The sequence below is a fragment of the Oncorhynchus keta genome, chromosome 12 (genome assembly GCF_023373465.1).
Source record: "Oncorhynchus keta strain PuntledgeMale-10-30-2019 chromosome 12, Oket_V2, whole genome shotgun sequence".
Taxonomy (NCBI): domain Eukaryota; kingdom Metazoa; phylum Chordata; class Actinopteri; order Salmoniformes; family Salmonidae; genus Oncorhynchus; species Oncorhynchus keta.
Window position 1 is genome coordinate 45,724,107 of NC_068432.1, and position 23,024 is coordinate 45,747,130.

The 23,024-nt window shown below is 43.9% G+C and overlaps 1 protein-coding gene across 7 annotated transcripts in view; it reads left to right on the forward strand.

Moving 5' to 3' along the window:
* The window catches only part of LOC118391563 (E3 ubiquitin-protein ligase UHRF2-like), a 50,359-nt gene that overhangs the window by 16,344 nt on the left and 10,991 nt on the right, over positions 1-23,024 (forward strand). For all 7 annotated transcript variants that reach the window (XM_052458471.1, XM_052458468.1, XM_052458469.1 and 4 more), the window contains exons 2-4: positions 2,226-2,672; positions 15,049-15,404; positions 22,163-22,381. In XM_052458471.1, the coding sequence (XP_052314431.1) occupies positions 2,226-2,672; positions 15,049-15,404; positions 22,163-22,381 (1,022 nt within the window). The remainder of the gene's footprint in view (positions 1-2,225; positions 2,673-15,048; positions 15,405-22,162; positions 22,382-23,024) is intronic.

The following is a 23,024-nucleotide window of genomic DNA, read 5'->3' on the forward strand; positions in this document are numbered from 1 at the left end:
TGTGTGCTTCGGGTCATTGTCCTGTTGAGGCTAAGGTTTACCTTCCAATCTGAGGTCCTGAGCGCTCTGGATCAGGTTTTCATCAAGGATCTCTCTGTACTTTGCTCCGTTCAGCTTTCCCTCGATCCTGACTAGTCTCAGAGTCCCTACCACTGAAAAACATCCCCACAGCATGATGCTGCCACCACCATGCTTCACCGTAGGGATGGTGCCAGGTTTCCTCCAGACGTGACACTTGGCATTCAGGCCAAAGAGTTCAATCTTGGTTTTCATCAGTTTTTCTCATGGTCTGAGAGTCCTTTAGGTGCCTTTTGGCAAACTCCAAGCATGTGCCTTTTACTTAGTGGCTTCCATCTGACCACTCTACCGTAAAGGCCTGATTGGTGGAGTGTTGCAGAGACTGTTGTCCTTCTGAATGGTCCACCCATCTCCATAGGAACTGGAGCTCTGTCAATGACCATTGGGTTCATGGTTACCTCCCTGACCCTTCTCCCCCGATTGCTCTGTTTGGCCGGGCAGCCAGCTCTAGGAAGAGTCTAGGTGGTTCTTAACTTATTCCATTTAAGAATGGTGGAGGCCACTGAGTTCTTGGGGACCTTCAATGCTGCAGAAATGTTTTGGTACCCTTCGTGTGTGTGTGTGTGTGTGTGTGTGTGTGTGTGTGTGTGTGTGTGTGTGTGTGTGTGTGTGTGTGTGTTTAATCCATCTTAGAATAAGGCTGTAACAAAATGTGGAAAAAGTCAAGGGGTCTGAGTACTTTCCGACTGCACTGTAGAAAACATTCAATATCATGTACTAATAACTGCACCAGTGTTTTTTTTAGTATTTTTCTTGTTGCAACCTAAGGAGCCTATAAAACGTCTTGATAGAAAGTGGATTGCTTAGTTCATGGCTGCAGAGGGATATTATGTGAATAGTCATTGACCCTCCGATGAAAGGTCTAATGCAGATAATGTACACTGTGTTATGGCGTTCCATGCATATCATCATTGCCCCTTTCCCAACACAATAGATGAATTCAAGTCAGTGTGCCGCAGCCTGCCTAGTGTCCTTTTGTCCAGGATGGTTACCATAGAAATAGAATTACTAAAACGGACATTCCATTCAAGTCGATGTTCTGTGATGGGTAGTAATTATATTTCTATACTATGCTGTCAACGCCACACAGCAGACAGACACACATAAACACGGGGGGAGGGGGGTCCTTTATTGGTTGTCATAGCGACTTACCCCCCCCTTCTAAGACTGTATGCATTTATTGGAGGAAAACATGCAGTGGAAGGCAGAGATTTGTGTTCATTTGTTGTGCTGACTTCAGGAATGGATGTCTGGTTTTGGGGAGACAAATTCAAATGTACAGCATATTTCCCGATTCACAATGGTGTTATTTCTTATTGGAATATTCTTGTTCTCATTGTCACAACTAAAGATGCATTATTTCCCATTATTTCATTTTGAGAGATGCAGCCCCCACTGTAAAATGATTCCCTAGCCCTATCCCCCTGGTCGCATAACAACTAAGACATTTGGCCCATGGACAGAGTAGATAGAAACCTGTCTGGTACAGGACAGGTGATGCAGATCTATTGATTGAGTCTGGAGGTGTAGTAGCTCTTCTTAGTTCAGGTCTTTTATAGGTTTTGATTCTGAATGGTGCTGAGCATCAACACATTGTCCCTCAGCCTTCTGCAGAATTCTGTCTTTGCCGTGCTCTGTGTTTGTCCCTCCTCAGCCTTCTGCAGAATTCTGTCTTTGCCGTGCTCTGTGTTTGTCCCTCCTCAGCCTTCTGCAGAATTCTGTCTTTGCCGTGCTCTGTGTTTGTCCCTCCTCAGCCTTCTGCAGAATTCTGTCTTTGCCGTGCTCTGTGTTTGTCCCTCCTCAGCCTTCTGCAGAATTCTGTCTTTGCCGTGCTCTGTGTTTGTCCCTTGACAACCAGCTCGTGCTCGGCATACGCTTCCGACGACGGGTCAGTGACGCTATGCTGATTATTTAATATCGCACAAATGTCGGCCAGTACCCCCAAAAAAAAACAAGACCAATATGTCTGCCTACCAGATCAATTTGTATGTATTTTCCAGATCAATTTGTATGTATTTTCAGATGCAAGAGGGCCAGATGCTGTTTGACTATCCCAAAGCTGTTTTACCCATCTCAAGAGGAAAACCCCGAAAACAAAAAATAGCTGCCTATCTATCTGACATTGATTTGTGTCTTTTATTTTTCAGATGGAAGATGGCCACACACTGTATGACTACAATGTGGGTCTGAACGATATCGTCCAGCTGCTTATCCGTTCCCAAGCGGGGGACGCTCCAGACAGTCCTCTCGTCATCTCCCCTGTCGTCAGCCCCAAGGAGTGTGACACAATGCCCCCCACCACCCCCAACACTACGACTGGTGCAGCTACCACCCCCTCTAAACCTACCACCGTGGCCCCAACACTTACCCCCAAACCCACCACAGTCAACAACAACACAACCACCACTGGCGACACCAGTACTACCACCAACATCAGCACAACTACCAGTAAGAACACGAGTATCACCAGTGATCCCAATAACAACGGAGACGAGTCTTCTTCTGGTCCATCGGCACCACTGGAGAAGCACGATAATCAGCCATCAACCTCTACACGTCCCTTCCTCATAGATGCGGGGATTGGGGTGTTCAAGGTAAAAGAGAAATAACTTGTGGTACAATTTTCTCTCAGGTTGATTCATTTGTGGTTTGTGTACGAAAGGCTGTGGGATAATATGCTATAGAATAAGAATATAATTAAGCAAAAAGGCCCGGGGGATGGACGAAATGCGTCGTGCCTGGATAGAGGCCTTTGCCGTGGTATATTGGTCATATAGCCAAAGCCCTGAGGTGCCTTACTGTTATTATAAACTGATTACCAACGTAAAAATTGTTATAACTGCCTCCCGGTGGCGCAGTGGTCTAAGGCACTGCATCACAGTGCGAGCTGTGCCACCAGAGACTCTGTGTTCGATCCCAGGCACTGTCGCAGCCGGCCGCGACCGGGAGGCCCATGGGGCTATCATCGTCTGGGTTAGGGAGGGTTTGGCCTGCAGGATATCCTTGTCTCATCGCGCACTAGTGACTCCTGTGGCGGGCTGGGCGCAGTGCATGCTGACCAGGTCGCCAGGTGTACGGTGTTTCCTCCAACACATTGGTGCGGCTGGCTTCTATTCTACTATAGCTCAGCTGGTTAGAGAGAGAGCATTCACAACTCTACTATAGCTGAGCTGGTTAGAGAGCATTCACAACTCTACAAAATCTCAGCTGGTTAGAGAGAGAGCATTCACAACTCTAGCTCAGCTGGTTAGAGAGAGAACATTCACAACTCTACTATAGCTCAGCTGGTTAGAGAGAGCATTCACAACTCTACTATGGCTCAGCTGGTTAGAGAGAGAGCATTCACAACTCTACTATGGCTCAGCTGGTTAGAGAGAGAGCATTCACAACTACTATAGCTCAGCTGGTTAGAGAGAGCATTCACAACTACTATAGCTCAGCTGGTTAGAGAGGGAGCATTCACAACTACTATAGCTCAGCTGGTTAGAGAGAGAGCATTCACAACTCTACTATAGCTGAGCTGGTTATAGAGAGAGCATTCACAACTCTACTATAGCTCAGCTGGTTAGAGAGAGCATTCACAACTCTACTATGGCTCAGCTGGTTAGAGAGAGAGCATTTACAACTACTATAGCTCAGCTGGTTAGAGAGAGAGCATTCACAACTCTACTATAGCTCAGCTGGTTATAGAGAGAGCATTCACAACTCTACTATAGCTCAGCTGGTTAGAGAGAGAGAGCATTCACAACTCTACTATAGCTGAGCTGGTTATAGAGAGAGCATTCACAACTCTACTATGGCTCAGCTGGTTAGAGAGAGAGCATTCACAACTCTACTATAGCTGAGCTGGTTATAGAGAGAGCATTCACAACTCTACTATGGCTCAGCTGGTTAGAGAGAGAGCATTTACAACTACTATAGCTCAGCTGGTTAGAGAGAGAGCATTCACAACTCTACTATTGCTCAGCTGGTTAGAGAGAGAGCATTCACAACTCTACTATTGTGGTCCTTCTGTAGCTCAGTTGGTAGAGCATGGCGCTTGTAACGCCAGGGTAGTGGGTTCGATCCCGGGACCACCCATACGTAGAATGTATGCACACACAAAGCACTGTAAGTCGCTTTGGATAAAAGCGTCTGCTAAATGGCATATATTATTATTATTATATTATTATTATTACTATTGCTCAGCTGGTTAGAGAGAGCATTCACAACTCTACTATAGCTCAGCTGGTTAGAGAGAGAGCATTTACAACTACTATAGCTCAGCTGGTTAGAGAGAGAGCATTCACAACTACTATAGCTCAGCTGGTTAAAGAGAGCATTCACAACTACTATAGCTCAGCTGGTTAGAGAGAGCATTCACAACTACTATAGCTCAGCTGGTTAGAGAGAGCATTCACAACTACTATAGCTCAGCTGGTTAGAGAGAGCATTCACAACTACTATAGCTCAGCTGGTTAGAGAGAGCATTCACAACTACTATAGCTCAGCTGGTTAGAGAGAGCATTCACAACTACTATAGCTCAGCTGGTTAGAGAGAGCATTCACAACTACTATAGCTCAGCTGGTTAGAGAGAGCATTCACAACTACTATAGCTCAGCTGGTTAGAGAGAGAGCATTCACAACTACTGTAGCTCAGCTGGTTAGAGAGAGAGCATTCACAACTACTGTAGCTCAGCTGGTTAGAGAGAGAGCATTCACAACTCTACTATAGCTCAGCTGGTTAGAGAGAGAGCATTCACAACTCTACTATAGCTCAGCTGGTTAGAGAGCATTCACAACTCTACAAAATCTCAGCTGGTTAGAGAGAGAGCATTCACAACTCTAGCTCAGCTGGTTAGAGAGAGAACATTCACAACTCTACTATAGCTCAGCTGGTTAGAGAGAGCATTCACAACTCTACTATAGCTCAGCTGGTTAGAGAGAGCATTCACAACTCTACTATGGCTCAGCTGGTTAGAGAGAGAGCATTCACAACTACTATGGCTCAGCTGGTTAGAGAGAGAGCATTCACAACTACTATGGCTCAGCTGGTTAGAGAGAGAGCATTCACAACTACTATAGCTCAGCTGGTTAGAGAGGGAGCATTCACAACTACTATAGCTCAGCTGGTTAGAGAGAGAGCATTCACAACTCTACAAAATCTCAGCTGGTTAGAGAGAGAGCATTCACAACTCTAGCTCAGCTGGTTAGAGAGAGAACATTCACAACTCTACTATAGCTCAGCTGGTTAGAGAGAGCATTCACAACTCTACTATAGCTCAGCTGGTTAGAGAGAGCATTCACAACTCTACTATGGCTCAGCTGGTTAGAGAGAGAGCATTCACAACTACTATAGCTCAGCTGGTTAGAGAGAGAGCATTCACAACTACTATAGCTCAGCTGGTTAGAGAGGGAGCATTCACAACTACTATAGCTCAGCTGGTTAGAGAGAGAGCATTCACAACTCTACTATAGCTGAGCTGGTTATAGAGAGAGCATTCACAACTCTACTATAGCTCAGCTGGTTAGAGAGAGCATTCACAACTCTACTATGGCTCAGCTGGTTAGAGAGAGAGCATTTACAACTACTATAGCTCAGCTGGTTAGAGAGAGAGCATTCACAACTCTACTATAGCTCAGCTGGTTAGAGAGAGCATTCACAACTACTATAGCTCAGCTGAGAGAGAGAGCTGAGCTGGTTATTTCACAACTCTACTATAGCTCAGCTGGTTAGAGAGAGAGCATTTACAACTACTATAGCTCAGCTGGTTAGAGAGAGAGCATTCACAACTCTACTATTGCTCAGCTGGTTAGAGAGAGAGCATTCACAACTCTACTATTGTGGTCCTTCTGTAGCTCAGTTGGTAGAGCATGGCGCTTGTAACGCCAGGGTAGTGGGTTCGATCCCGGGACCACCCATACGTAGAATGTATGCACACACAAAGCACTGTAAGTCGCTTTGGATAAAAGCGTCTGCTAAATGGCATTTATTATTATTATATTATTATTATTACTATTGCTCAGCTGGTTAGAGAGAGCATTCACAACTCTACTATGGCTCAGCTGGTTAGAGAGAGAGCATTTACAACTACTATAGCTCAGCTGGTTAGAGAGAGAGCATTCACAACTACTATAGCTCAGCTGGTTAGAGAGAGCATTCACAACTACTATAGCTCAGCTGGTTAGAGAGAGCATTCACAACTACTATAGCTCAGCTGGTTAGAGAGAGCATTCACAACTACTATAGCTCAGCTGGTTAGAGAGAGCATTCACAACTACTATAGCTCAGCTGGTTAGAGAGAGCATTCACAACTACTATAGCTCAGCTGGTTAGAGAGAGCATTCACAACTACTATAGCTCAGCTGGTTAGAGAGAGAGCATTCACAACTACTATAGCTCAGCTGGTTAGAGAGAGCATTCACAACTACTATAGCTCAGCTGGTTAGAGAGAGCATTCACAACTACTATAGCTCAGCTGGTTAGAGAGAGCATTCACAACTACTATAGCTCAGCTGGTTAGAGAGAGAGCATTCACAACTACTGTAGCTCAGCTGGTTAGAGAGAGAGCATTCACAACTACTATAGCTCAGCTGGTTAGAGAGAGAGCATTCACAACTACTATAGCTCAGCTGGTTAGAGAGAGAGCATTCACAACTCTACTATAGCTCAGCTGGTTAGAGAGCATTCACAACTCTACAAAATCTCAGCTGGTTAGAGAGCATTCACAACTCTAGCTCAGCTGGTTAGAGAGAGAACATTCACAACTCTACTATAGCTCAGCTGGTTAGAGAGAGCATTCACAACTCTACTATAGCTCAGCTGGTTAGAGAGAGCATTCACAACTCTACTATGGCTCAGCTGGTTAGAGAGAGAGCATTCACAACTACTATGGCTCAGCTGGTTAGAGAGAGAGCATTCACAACTACTATGGCTCAGCTGGTTAGAGAGAGAGCATTCACAACTACTATAGCTCAGCTGGTTAGAGAGGGAGCATTCACAACTACTATAGCTCAGCTGGTTAGAGAGAGAGCATTCACAACTCTACAAAATCTCAGCTGGTTAGAGAGAGAGCATTCACAACTCTAGCTCAGCTGGTTAGAGAGAGAGCATTCACAACTCTAGCTCAGCTGGTTAGAGAGAGAACATTCACAACTCTACTATAGCTCAGCTGGTTAGAGAGAGCATTCACAACTCTACTATGGCTCAGCTGGTTAGAGAGAGAGCATTCACAACTACTATAGCTCAGCTGGTTAGAGAGAGAGCATTCACAACTACTATAGCTCAGCTGGTTAGAGAGGGAGCATTCACAACTACTATAGCTCAGCTGGTTAGAGAGAGAGCATTCACAACTCTACTATAGCTGAGCTGGTTATAGAGAGAGCATTCACAACTCTACTATAGCTCAGCTGGTTAGAGAGAGCATTCACAACTCTACTATGGCTCAGCTGGTTAGAGAGAGAGCATTTACAACTACTATAGCTCAGCTGGTTAGAGAGAGAGCATTCACAACTCTACTATAGCTCAGCTGGTTAGAGAGAGCATTCACAACTACTATAGCTCAGCTGGTTAGAGAGAGAGAGCATTCACAACTCTACTATAGCTGAGCTGGTTATAGAGAGAGCATTCACAACTCTACTATGGCTCAGCTGGTTAGAGAGAGAGCATTCACAACTCTACTATAGCTGAGCTGGTTATAGAGAGAGCATTCACAACTCTACTATGGCTCAGCTGGTTAGAGAGAGAGCATTCACAACTCTACTATAGCTGAGCTGGTTATAGAGAGAGCATTCACAACTCTACTATTGCTCAGCTGGTTAGAGAGAGAGCATTCACAACTCTACTATTGTGGTCCTTCTGTAGCTCAGTTGGTAGAGCATGGCGCTTGTAACGCCAGGGTAGTGGGTTCGATCCCCGGACCACCCATACGTAGAATGTATGCACACACAAAGCACTGTAAGTCGCTTTGGATAAAAGCGTCTGCTAAATGGCATATATTATTATTATTATTATTATTATTACTATTGCTCAGCTGGTTAGAGAGAGCATTCACAACTCTACTATAGCTCAGCTGGTTAGAGAGAGAGCATTTACAACTACTATAGCTCAGCTGGTTAGAGAGAGAGCATTCACAACTACTATAGCTCAGCTGGTTAGAGAGAGCATTCACAACTACTATAGCTCAGCTGGTTAGAGAGAGCATTCACAACTACTATAGCTCAGCTGGTTAGAGAGAGCATTCACAACTACTATAGCTCAGCTGGTTAGAGAGAGCATTCACAACTACTATAGCTCAGCTGGTTAGAGAGAGCATTCACAACTACTATAGCTCAGCTGGTTAGAGAGAGAGCATTCACAACTACTATAGCTCAGCTGGTTAGAGAGAGCATTCACAACTACTATAGCTCAGCTGGTTAGAGAGAGCATTCACAACTACTATAGCTCAGCTGGTTAGAGAGAGAGCATTCACAACTACTATAGCTCAGCTGGTTAGAGAGAGCATTCACAACTACTATAGCTCAGCTGGTTAGAGAGAGAGCATTCACAACTACTATAGCTCAGCTGGTTAGAGAGAGAGCATTCACAACTCTACTATAGCTCAGCTGGTTAGAGAGAGAGCATTTACAACTCTACTGTAGCTCAGCTGGTTATAGAGAGAGCATTCACAACTCTACTATAGCTTAGTTCGTTATAGAGAGCATTCACAACTCTACTATAGCTCAGCTGGTTCGAGAGAGCATTCACAACTACTATAGCTCAGCTGGTTAGAGAGAGCATTCACAACTACTATAGCTCAGCTGGTTAGAGAGAGAGCATTCACAACTACTATAGCTCAGCTGGTTAGAGAGAGAGCATTTACAACTCTACTGTAGCTCAGCTGGTTATAGAGAGAGCATTCACAACTCTACTATAGCTTAGTTCGTTATAGAGAGCATTCACAACTCTACTATAGCTCAGCTGGTTCGAGAGAGCATTCACAACTACTGGTTATAGAGAGGGCATTCACAACTCTATATCTTAGTTGGTTAGAGAGAGAGCATTCACAACTCTACTATAGCTCAGCTGGTTAGAGAGAGTGAGAGCTTTCATAACTCTACTATAGCTCAGCTGGTTAGAGTGAGGGAGAGCTTTCATAACTCTACTATAGCTCAGCTGGTTAGAGAGAGAGCATTCACAACTCTACTATAGCTCAGCTGGTTATAGAGAGAGCATTTACAACTCTACTATAGCTCAGCTGGTTATAGAGAGAGCATTCACAACTCTACTATAGCTTAGTTCGTTTTAGAGAGCATTCACAACTACTATAGCTCAGCTGGTTAGAGAGAGCATTCACAACTACTATAGCTCAGCTGGTTAGAGAGAGAGCATTCACAACTACTATAGCTCAGCTGGTTAGAGAGAGAGCATTCACAACTACTATAGCTCAGCTGGTTAGAGAGAGAGCATTCACAACTACTATAGCTCAGCTGGTTAGAGAGAGAGCATTCACAACTACTATAGCTCAGCTGGTTAGAGAGAGCATTCACAACTCTACTATAGCTCAGCTGGTTCGAGAGAGAGCATTCACAACTACAATATCTCAGCTGGTTAGAGAGAGCATTCACAACTACTGGTTATAGAGAGGGCATTCACAACTCTATATCTTAGTTGGTTAGAGAGAGAGCATTCACAACTCTACTATAGCTCAGCTGGTTAGAGAGAGCATTCACAACTCTATATCTTAGTTGGTTAGAGTGAGAGCTTTCATAACTCTACTATAGCTCAGCTGGTTAGAGAGAGGGAGAGCTTTCATAACTCTACTATAGCTCAGCTGGTTAGAGTGAGGGACAGCTTTCATAACTCTACTATAGCTCAGCTGGTTATAGAGAGAGCATTTACAACTCTACTATAGCTCAGCTGGTTATAGAGAGAGCATTCACAACTCTACTATAGCTTAGTTCGTTATAGAGAGCATTCACAACTACTATAGCTCAGCTGGTTAGAGAGAGCATTCACAACTACTATAGCTCAGCTGGTTAGAGAGAGCATTCACAACTACTATAGCTCAGCTGGTTAGAGAGAGCATTCACAACTACTATAGCTCAGCTGGTTAGAGAGAGAGCATTCACAACTACTATAGCTCAGCTGGTTAGAGAGAGAGCATTCACAACTACTATAGCTCAGCTGGTTAGAGAGAGCATTCACAACTACTATAGCTCAGCTGGTTAGAGAGAGAGCATTCACAACTACTATAGCTCAGCTGGTTAGAGAGAGAGCATTCACAACTCTACTGGTTAGAGAGAGAGAGAGCATTCACAACTCTACTATAGCTTAGTTCGTTATAGAGAGCATTCACAACTACTATAGCTCAGCTGGTTAGAGAGAGCATTCACAACTACTATAGCTCAGCTGGTTAGAGAGAGAGCATTCACAACTACTATAGCTCAGCTGGTTAGAGAGAGCATTCACAACTACTATAGCTCAGCTGGTTAGAGAGAGAGCATTCACAACTACTATAGCTCAGCTGGTTAGAGAGAGTGAGAGCTTTCATAACTCTACTATAGCTCAGCTGGTTAGAGAGAGTGAGAGCTTTCATAACTCTACTATAGCTCAGCTGGTTAGAGAGAGGGAGAGCTTTCATAACTCTACTATAGCTCAGCTGGTTAGAGAGAGGGAGAGCTTTCATAACTCTACTATAGCTCAGCTGTTTATAGAGAGCATTCACAATTTAGGAGATACTGAAATATGTTTTGTTGTTAATTTCCTTCATGGCAATGGTACACCAGCAGCAGGTCATGCGGCCTCATTTCACCACCTTTTCCCCTTTGCATTGCTGTGGTTTGGGCCCACATGCCTGTGGTAGTTTGAATTGGCAGCCATGTCTCTACTCCCTCAGCGATCTGAACTCCATCTCCATAGTGACCGGCCGGCCAGGACACAGTGCTCAGGAGTGCTTAGCTACTGTAGCAGGTCCAGTGGTGTGGGTGCCAGTCAGGGGTCTGTCTGGCTGACTGGTGTGTGTGAGGTGGCTGGGTTGCTTTTATCTGTCCTATTTCACATGTGTGAATTGGAAATGTGTTTGTTTTTTTGCATATCTCCCCGAGTCACCCTTGGAGAATGGGGTCACAGCCAGGGGAGGTTGATATATTGTTATGGGTCCTTATTCACAAAGCGTCTCAGAGTGGGAGTTATGCTATAGGATCAGTGTTGCCTTTTAGATCAATATGAATAGGATTTATATGGACGGGGGGTGTGGGGGGGGGGCGCGTCATACAACGGACCTCCTGTTCTGATAAGCGTTTTGAATACTGGCCCTGTACTCAAATGTCCCTGTTGAGTGATGTCTGGATGGGACTGTACCTCGTCTTTTACCTCATTGTATGTCGCTCTACAGATTTAATCTCCCCTAGGCCTAGAATCAGATAACAGGTTCTAGAAGCCATATTACCATGGAACAAATGGTTGCTAGGAATGTCTCTTGGTATTTTTTATTATTCATACTCACAGTAAATGCTGGAGCTGCTACGTTTTGATGGACATGTCCTGTTCACAGTTAACACCAAAGCCAAGCTGCCGGGGAGTGTGAGCCTAAAGATGCCTTGTAGACCCAAGCTCAGAGACACACTATACCCAGAGCCCAGCCCTGAGAGAGAGGGCCTGCCGCTGGTGAACCACAGCGGCTGTAAAAGATATGTGCTGGAACATGGACAGGACAGTCTCTTGGCTCAATGCTTATAGCGCCATCAAGGAGATGACTGCAGCTGTGTTTTCAGTTCCAAAAGTATGTGGACACCTGCTCGTGGAACATCTCATTCCAAAATCATGGGCATTAATATGGAGTTGGTCCTCCCTTTGCTGCAATAACAGCCTCCACTCTTCTGGGAAGCTTTTCCACTAGATGTTGGAACATTGTTGCGGGGACTTGCTTCCATTCAGCCACAAAAGCATTAGTGAGGTCTGGCACTGATGTTGGGTCAATTAGGCCTGGCTCACAGTCGGCTTTCCAATTCATCCCAAAGGTGTTCGATGGGGTTGAGGTCAGGGCTCTGTGCAGGCCAGTCAAGTTCTTCCACACCGATCTCGACAAACCATTTCTGTATGGACCTCGCTTTGTGCATGGGGGCATTGTCCATGCTGAAATAAGAATACAATGGGTTTTAAGAAAATAGTTTAAAAAATATTTACTAAATAAACTAAAGTAAAATAATTAGGTAGGTAAGTAGGTGTAAAGTGACTGCATATCTAATAAACAGGGAGTAGCAGCAGTGTAAAAACAAAGGGTGGGGGTGTTGTCAATGCAAATAGTCTGGGTGGCCATTTGATGAATTGTCCAGCAGTCTTATGGCTTGGATATAGAGGCTGATAAGGAGCCTTTTGGACATCGACTTGGATGTCATTGTATGCTGTAGTGTTAAGATTTCCCTTAACTGGAACTAAGGGGCCCGAACCATGAAAAACAGCCCCAGACCATTATTCCTCCTCCACCAAACTTTACAGTTAGCACTATACATTCGGGCAGGTAGCGTTCTCCTGGCATCCACCAAAACCCAGATTAGTCCTTCGGACTGCCAGATGGTGAAGCCTGATTCATCCCTCCCGAGAACGTGTTTTCACTGTTCCAGAGTCCAATTATGGCGAGCTTTACACCACTCCAGCCGACCCTTGGCATCGCACATGGTGATCTTAGGCTTGTGTGGCTACACAGCCATGGAAACCCATTTCATGAAGCTCCCGACGAACACAGACAATTTTTATGTGCCATGAGCTTCACCACCTGGCGGTCCCGTTCTGTGAACTTGTGTGGCCCACCATTTCGTGGCTGAGCTGTTGTTGCACCTAGATGTTTCCACTTCACAATAACAGCACTTACAGTTGACCGGGGCAGCTCTAGCAGGGCAGACATTTGATGAAACTGACTTGTTGGAAAGGTGACATCCTATGGCGGTGTCACTTTTGAAAGCCACTGAGCTCTTCAGTAAGGCCATTCTGTTGCCAATGTTTGTCTATGGAGATTGCATGGATGTGTGCTTGATTTCATACACCTGTATGCAACGGGTGTGGCTGAAATAGCCAAATAGCCACAAACTTTTGGCATTGTAGTGTACTAACAGGATTACTTAAACACTTAAATGTACCATTGTGCACTCTGCCTCACTGTCTGATAAATAGCATATTTTATTATATTATGACTAATGATGGAGATGACTGAACAGCAAAGATGTTTACTCAGTAGATAAAACTGACGAGGTAAGCACACTCACACATAATGAACAGGAAGTAGTATATGTACGTAGAGTGAACAGGAAGTAGTATATGTATTCTATTACGTAGAGTGAACAGGAAGTAGTAGCTCTATGAAAACTTAATGTGAACAGAAAACACCAAAAATCTGCTTAACTTTGATACTGCTACTGAGACGGAGTACAGTAGTAGTGATTTCTCTGAAAGCTAACGTTCGTTTTAGTTTGTTCGTGTTCAGGGTACCTGTATTATTGATGTGCTACTGTTTTTGGTGAGACTTGTAGTTTAAGATTTAAATGTACTCAAACCCAGCAGGTAAGGTCTCTGTAGTGTTGTGGTGTCTCCCTTGTAGTGTGTTTTCCTATATTTTTATTTTTAATCCCAGCCCCCATCCCTGTAAGAGGCCTTTTGCGTTTTGGTAGGCCGTCATTGTAAGTAAGAATTTGTTCTTAATTGTTTTATTTTACCTTTATTGAACTAGGCAAGTCAGTTAAGAACAAATTCTTATTTTCAATGACGGCCTAGGAACAGTGGGTTAACTGCCTGTTCAGGGGCAGAACGACAGATTTGTACCTTGTCAGCTCGGGGGTTTGAACTTGCAACCTTCCGGTTACTAGTCCAACGCTCTAACCACTAGGCGACTTAGTCTAGTTAAATAAGCCTAGTTAAATAAATATAATAAAAAAATTGGTGTGTGGCCCAGAGGATGTCCCTGTCAATTAGCAGTCCCCATTGGCCTGTAGAGATGAACATGTCTGCTTTCACTATCCGTCTCTCCTGGAGCTGATGACAGGACCACATGAAAACAGCAGCCTGACTGAAGGCTCTGTCTGATTCTCATGTAGATGTGAATTAATATGGAAAGGTACAAGCTTTGTCCTTTATAAACAGGCTGGTGGGTTTTGGAGACTAGCGTTGGAGTCGATTCCATTTAAATTCAGGAATTTGATTTACTTCCTGAGTTGAAATAATTGACTTGACCCCCCAAAACCCCACTGTCCCTCCCTAACTCAGCTCTTTAATTCAAGGACTTTACAACGATGTCTGATACTTTATATTCTGCATCTGTACAAGGCTGAGATCTGGATTGATGGTCTCTTGATGCGTTCTCGGTTTGTTTTATGATGCGTAACGTTGTTAGCTAATAGAGTTAGCCGCTCAGGGTGATGTCACTGTTCTGGAATGTTCATCAGTTCTGGAATCTTCATCCGTGAGTTCTTCAGTGAGTGTTTGTTGAGTGGCAATGGGGGGACAGAGAACCTCCATCCACTGTAGCCACGATACACATTGTAGATATGCTCAGAGGTCCCAGACAGCATGTTGTTGGCCTTGCCCCTCCCTGTCTCCTAGCTCTTATGCATGTGAGCTGTTCATGTCCCGTATACTGAGGCAAGGGCGGCGCATTTATAGCATAGTCAATGGTGTTTAGCTAACACACTGGAGACAGCGTGTTTCTCGTTTTGTCGCTAATCATGAACTTTTTCTTTCGTCAAAACTGTCCATTTCCCAAGTAACTGAGGATTATTTTCCTCCACTTTGTTTGTTCATGATGTCAACAAAAGTAAAAAGGCTTTGACTTATAGGAAGAGCTTTTCTTTGAACATTTCATCACTATCCTTGAAATGTCCCGTGAGTCAAACCTGTTATTGCTTTCATCAGTACTCAAAGCCAGCTGCACTCTGCACATCCATTCATTTTAAATGTACGTGTGCATTTTATTCATAGTTGAAAGGTAAACTAAATTTTCTGTTTATTTTTCTCCTTTCAGATAAACGAGTTGGTGGACTGCAGGGACATAAGCATCGGTGCCTGGTTTGAAGCCTGCATCGACAACGTGTCACTCAGCCCAAAGGGACAGAACAGCACAAGTAAAGCTCCTACAGCAGGGAAGGTTGGCAGGCCTAGCAAAAGGACGAACGGCAAGCTTGAGACAGAGTCGGGCCAAGGCCAAAGCCACCTCTCCTCCTCAGACAATAATAATAATAATAATAATGGGAATAATTCTACTTCTGTGTTGAACTCTGACAGTATTGGGCCAGGGGCTGGGCCCTCCACCTCTCAAACAGACTATACTGCCACAGACAAAGAGAAGGAGGATGTGATGTACCACATCAGATATGATGAGTAAGTTGTCCGTGCTTTCTGACCTAGAGGCTTGTTATCGCAGATTCATAGTTTCCTTTTTTGTTTGCTCATGGTTTTAGAAAAGTTTAATTCAGTTTGGTGGGATTAAACAACTGTGAGTGGTGATGGATCCTACCAGGTAAGTAAGGACTGTGTAGACTGGGGTGCTTGGGAGTTCAGGAGGAGGTGTGATTGCATGCTATATATGAATGAATGAATGAATGAATGAATGAATGATCTAAGCCATAAAAACGGCTGTATAACACGATATGCACTTAAAGTATGTAGTGCTGCACCATTAGATACAGAGGAGGAGAGATTACATGCCATATAAATCCCCGTATATCTACCATGATACTTCTTGATGTAGTGCTACACCATTGGAGTTGATTTACAATAGCCCCACCCTCTCATTTGACCTTTAACGCAGGAAACAAAAGCTCAGGCACTAATTGAAGAGAATCCTATTTCTCTGATAGCCTTGGTGAGTCAGTCAAATGGAAATCGATGTGCAACAGGAAGTCATTTCCTGTCTCAGAGATCCATTAGAAAAAGGAATAAAAACAATTTGTCTGCAGGGTTGATCCTGGAGTGAGAATGTATGTATGTTTTTAGGACTGACGCATAACTTTCATTTACACACAGTTGCTAGGCGGAGAGTAATAGCCAGATGAAATAGACAAGATATAGTTCAATTCTGGATACATCCTGTCAGTTTGGAAATCTGAAATGTTGAATTGCATTTTTACTATATTTACACAACTTCCATGGCTTCCAACTTCTCTAAAAACAACATTGTCAGTAGTTGGTGTTTTGAACAAAAACTGGGACAATGTGTTCAGTTTTACATGCAATCAAAGTAGGGAACATCTGCAACATATTAATGCAAAAATGTTTTTTATTTAACTCACGCAATTTAAGCAGAAACTGCCCTACATCCTCCTGGATGGTGAATGTTCCCCTGTAGGGATGTTTAGGATGTGAACCCACAACCCTTTGGTTCAGAGGGAACAGGAAATGGGGTCAGGTTGGAGCAGCTTGTTTAAAACCACAGCCCCTGATTTCTCCCTCCCTGCCTGCAGCTTATAAGGGAATGTAGAAGCGGGTGGTGTAGGGGGAAGCTGCTAAATAGAATTTGGAGTCATCTTTTTCTGGTGAATCCATTCAGAAGGAGCCGTTTCCATGGTAACCACGGAGTTCTCGGGAGCGTTACTCTAACCGCCTCATCTCCACATTCTAATTGCTGCCTAAAATTGAGTGGCACATCTAGCATGTCACATGGAGAGGTACAGGAGGCTTGTTGCTGTGTGAACCACATACACCACTGCTGTTGTAGAGTAGCTATCAATCTCTTCATCCATATTGAAATATGATCTGTGTTTGACTTGGGCAGGAGCTCACCGACGCTGACTACCGGCACCTCACATTTTCTACTGCTTGAGCTCCTGTTCCTCTTATGGAATATTAGTTCAAAAGTATTGTGCCGATCCTAAACCAAAATATACACAGTACTGACACCCAAAATGAGTACCGACGTCTATTTTCAGTCCAAGCCGAGCACTGAGTATGACTATTGCAAATAACATCAACACATATTTCAAATGACCCCAAGCCAAGCAGCTTCTCTCTCTGGCTCTGATTGGTAAACGGCACAATCTACGTTCCCAGGTTTTGACTGTTTGTTAGAGCGCGGAGCGGAGGCTTTTTCTCATCTCCTTTGTGTGCGTTGTGGTTAGGCAAGGCTTTCCAAGCTTCTTGCTGTATAATTTGATGCAGAAAAACAGCCAGTTTCACATTGAAATCTCAAACTAATTTCCAACAAAACTGTTGCCTCCAAGATAAAGAATCCTCTGCGTTTTTGCTGTTGCCTGTTTTTCTATACTAACAAGCATCTCAGATCTGGCTTATGGTCCGTCTAGTATTTGGCCCAACCAATGCATGTACATCCATCCAACCAGAAAAAAAACCTGGATAGCATAAATAATACAATTATCAGATTATATGGTTATATAAAATAGATCAGAAGGAATATATTACCGCAGAGACCATGCAATTTCAGTATTGTGGCAGCTAACCCCCGCCCCCCCCCTTTCTAATTTAGCTGCATGAATTAAACCTGGTACTTAGATCTAACAGATCTAATTCAGTGTATTTTCATTCAGTGTATTTCACTATTGCTAAAGGCAGACTGAGACCAAATGCCTGCAGGTCCATTGAATTATAAAATAATGCCGCTGTTACAACAGACTTGGCAACCTTGTATTGCGTGAATAGATCCAACCAGGACTGCCTTCCTGCTAGTAAATTACTCCCCCACTGCCCTCTCAATGCACTTCACTTCACTTATCCTCCCTCTTGTTTTCAGATTAAATGTGATTAAACAGATCTTGATTTTTCACCGTTTCCATTTAAATCCTCAATTACAAATGAACAGAGAGGTTAACAGAATGTGATCATTTCACCCGTGATGCTACCATGGAGTAATTACTCTCAACTAAGAACAGGTGTGTGTGTGTGTGTGTGTGTGTGTGTGTGTGTGTGTGTGTGTGTGTGTGTGTGTGTGTGTGTGTGTGTGTGTGTGTGTGTGTGTGTGTGTGTGTGGCTCCTCATCTGAACCCAGAGACCCTATCAAACCATGTAGCTTATCTGACAGCCATGGGACCCAGCAAAACGATATTGGTTTTCACATCTCTGCTGTACATGAGATCTGTCTGGTTGTCTACTTATAATGTTGATCACAGTCTCGCCAGTCAACACTCTAAATTCCACAATCGAAAACCCAAATTCTAAATTGCATTCTAGAATCCCTGCTTCCAGCTCCTCCTAGGTCCCTTGTACAGTATAAGGGTCTGTGTGGCCCATGTTGGGGGTGGACCACCGTGTGCTGAACACTGACTTCTGTTCTGTTCTCCCCCTACGGAGCCTCTGTAATCCCCGCCACCCAAAAAAGGAAATCCGTGCCTCTAGCCTGCTACCCTCACACAGTGTCCCAGCACACTGATGACTTGAAGCTGTTACTGTGCCCAAGCATTTTTCCCTAGTGTTTACTCACCTATACACTAGTCATGTTGATGGACTGAATTGTAAAATGCATTCTAGTAGAATGCATAAATGACTTGCATTAACAGGACACATTAGCATACATGTGTTAAGTAGTGAGGGCCCTATGCACTCCCTCTCTCTCACACACAGACATGCACACATGAACATACACACATGTAGAAGGTGTTGCTGTGAACCATATGCTGGTCTTTCTCTCTCCCTCTGTGTAAAGCTTCGGCCCGGGGGCTATAGAGGGTGTGTGTGTGTGTGGTACCACGGATTGATATTCAGGACATGAACATGATTGTGCAGGGAGCACATGCAGGGAGAGAGAATGTGAGGGACGATCAGACTGAGGAGGTTGTGTCTGAAACAGCACCCTATTCCCTATATAGTGCACTACTTTAGACCAGAGCCCTATGGCACCCTATTCCCTTTATAGTGCACTACTTTAGGCCAGAGCCCTATGGCACCCTATTCCCTATATACTGCACTACTTTAGACCAGAGCCCTATGGCACCCTATTCCCTTTTTATAGTGCACTACTTTAGACCAGAGCCCTATGGCACCCTATTCCCTTTATAGTGCACTACTTTAGACCAGAGCCCTAATGCAGGTCCACTTCTATCTAGGTTTCATAGTACAGCCAGTGGCAGCTAAGCCTCCTCCCCATGCTAATGTGTGTTGTAGCATCCATTCAATGGTCAAATGAATGTCTAAATAACAGTCTTCCTGTGGTTGGGATTCCATCACCCCACCACTGTCACATTTGTATGTTGGCTGAGAAGATTAGCACAAAATCCTACAGAAACCACTGTAATTATATTTCAGCAAAGTGTTAAAGATTTGAGATGCATCTGTCGAGTCAGTGTGTTACTAACTCAAATGAGACGGTCAGACAGATGCATGAGAAGGTCAGAGGAAAGTTCTGTGATTTGTGACACTACTGTGTGTGTGTGTGTGTGTGTGTGTGTGTGTGTGTGTGTAAAGCAGACGTAGGTGAGCTAGTCTCCAGCTTTCACAACATCCCTTTGAAACGGTAGATCCCCTTGTTGTCTCTTCTCTCCTGATCTCCGCCACAGAGATCCTATGTTTTATACATAAGACGTTCTTTTGATGTAAAAGTCTGATAACCTGGGGGATGTGGGGAATAGGGAGGGATGTATTTGAAACATACATACATATACAGTATAGCCTACACTTGCATCATTTACTCTTTTCTTATGGTGATACATACTTGACAAACTCTTTCTACATCTCTAAGCCCGTTGAATTTGTCCCAGTTCACAGTGCATATTATATTTGCTATCTGAGTGCCTGCATGTGTGAAATATCAATTATCCAAAGAGGTGAACCTGGACCCAGTTTTCCTTGCATGAAAAAGATTAGTGACTACCCAAGGAGACCATGGTGAACGATGCTCCCTCACCTTCTTTTTTTTAAATTTGAGAATACACTGAACTGGTAAAAATATGTCTGGAAAATTGAAGTCTGATACATTTTAAATTATATTTCATTACTGCTAATGTTCCATGAAAACGATCAAATGACAAACTAAATTAATATGTAGGCATACATGGTACAGGGTGGCAGGATAGCCTAGTGGTTAGAGTGTTGGACTAGTAACCGAAAGGTTGCAAGGTCAAATCCCCGAGCTGACAAGGTACAAATCTGTCGTTCTGCCCCTGAACAGGTAGTTAACCCACTGTTCCTAGGCCGTCATTGAAAATAAGAATGTGTTCTTAACTGACTTGCCTAGTTAAATAAAGGTAAAATACAGGGAAGAAACCACCATTTACCCACCTGTCTTCCCTCTCTCTCTTTCTAGTGGTGGTGCAAATTAGGAATAAACTGTAGGCTTGTGCAGAGGCCCGTCGGGCCAAATGTGACATAACAAGAACTGCCACAGACAGAACTCCTGAGGTTGACTTGGAGCTCATGTACCACGTACTTGAACTCACCCTACTGTCAGACGGCTTAACTTACAGTAACGTATACAGAGAAAGTGGTCCACCACATGAACCTTGTCATCACACTAACGAGATCTAGGATCCAAATTCACCACGTGTCTGCCTTGATGTTCATAAAACTCCACCGACACCTCTTGCGCAGTGAAACCCAGAACGATATGTTGACCACTTGGTTACGGTGAGGTACTTTCAGTGCCACAATTTTTGAAGGGCGCTCAAATCGCTTAAAATAACCCTAATCAAGATCTGTTGCCTAATATTCTTACTCATCTTATTATTATAAATAGAAGATTATCACTTCTCACAATGGTGCTCATTGAGTCAATTTAAATCAAAGCTGAATGAATGTCTCGCAAGATCACATAATGATTAATCATCAAGTATTTACATCACAGAATGTAATATAATAGCATAGTAAGCATATAATATGTTACACCAAATACACCTCAGTCATTTCTTATCTGAAGCTAAATAGTCAACGACAAATGCTGCGCCAAAACTAAACAGCGCATGCTGACAAGCAGGCTTTCGTAACAGCTGTCCAGCGATCCCAATTGATTGGTGTTTGTTCTGACTATGGACACAATGAAGCACATTCGATGTGCAGGATCAACAAGATGTTGATGGCTGTAGATTTGTGATTTGTCGCCTGCATATCAATATCAGACTGGTGATTTTGTAATCAAACATCAACAATTTACAAAAAATAGTACAAAATACAATAAACGTAAGTTCCTGAGGATAAACAAAAGGAAATACATTAGATATGCAGGACAACAGTATGTTGATGGCTGATTCCTGATTTGTCTGTTTAGCATTGAAATAACTGTGAATTAGCAGGGTTCTGTTAAAGAACGTGATCTACTGCTTGCATGTCAATATCAGGCTGGGAAGAATTTACATTTGCGTTCTCCACCTATCTGCAAGCATGACCAATAGCATAACACCTTACTGATATGTAAATTCAAACAACCAATAGGAATAAATATAAACATTGAAATACGTATTTCTGCAGTGTCAGGTGGAAAGATGACAACCCTGTTACACTTTAAACAAAATGTGCCTAGAAGAAAGGCTAATAGGTAACAGAAGATTTAAATGCATATTCCCATGAAACTGATCGGAGATCAAATGATTGGCATGCTGTTTGGATATCTCACGGGTAAAACGTGAATCATCATTCATAAATGACAGTGATGATGGTCTATTTTGAAATGAGTTATGCCCCGAACTTGGTTTTTGTGTGGGCATTGGCAGACGTTGCAATTGGAGGATGCATTATATGCATATTCTATAATGATATTCAATGGGCTACAAATGTGGATTGAAAAATGACGTCATTATATAAAATAAATGTGCTCCCTCACCTAAAAAAAAATAGCACTACTGCACAAATAACATGTATCTGAAGATCTTTTGTTGTGATTTTGCAATACAAAAAATCTATGCGAATGTGTGATTTGCATCACTTAAAATGTCAGATATTGCATATACGTTACGAACATTACAAGTGAGTATACTTTGCAAAAAAAAAAAAAAAAAATTCATAGAAATGTACTCGGGTGTGTTGACATCTTATGAGCATTTTGCATGCATTGAATTAGCCAAGCAGTTCTGTCAATTCCCTCTGAGAGTAATTCATTTAGGAGATTTACACTCCCTGTAGATGCTTTATGTAATGAATCCATTTTGGGGAAGATGTTGAGGAGGAGGAGGATGATAGATAATATTCTTTGCGCTCCCTAGTTACCCTGAGAACGGCGTGGTGGAGATGTGTGGCGGTAACGTGCGGCCGCGGGCTCGGACCCTGCTCCGGTGGGACCAGCTCACGGTAGGCCTGGTTGTCATGGTGAACTACAACATAGAGATCCCCGAGGAGAGGGGCTTCTGGTTTGATGCTGAGATTACAGCACTCAATGAGATCTCCAGGACCAACAAGGAGGTCCGCATCAGAATCCTGCTGGGGTAAGAGGACATGCTGGGGTAAGAGAGGACATGCTGGGGTAAGAGAGGACATGCTGGGGTAAGAGAGGACATGCTGGGAGGGGTAAGAGAGGACATGCTGGGAGGGGTAAGAGAGGACATGCTGGGAGGGGTAAGAGAGGACATGCTGGGAGGGGTAAGAGAGGACATGCTGGGAGGGGTAAGAGAGGACATGCTGGGAGGGGTAAGAGAGGACATGCTGGGAGGGGTAAGAGAGGACATGCTGGGAGGGGTAAGAGAGGACATGCTGGGAGGGGTAAGAGAAGACATGCTGGGAGGGGTAAGAGAAGACATGCTGGGAGGGGTAAGAGAAGACATGCTGGGAGGGGTAAGAGAAGACATGCTGGGAGGGGTAAGAGAGGACATGCTGGGAGGGGTAAGAGAAGACATGCTGGGAGGGGTAAGAGAGGACATGCTGGGAGGGGTAAGAGAGGACATGCTGGGAGGGGTAAGAGAAGACATGCTGGGAGGGGTAAGAGAAGACATGCTGGGAGGGGTAAGAGAAGACATGCTGGGAGGGGTAAGAGAAGACATGCTGGGAGGGGTAAGAGAGGACATGCTGGGAGGGGTAAGAGAGGACATGCTGGGAGGGGTAAGAGAGGACATGCTGGGAGGGGTAAGAGAG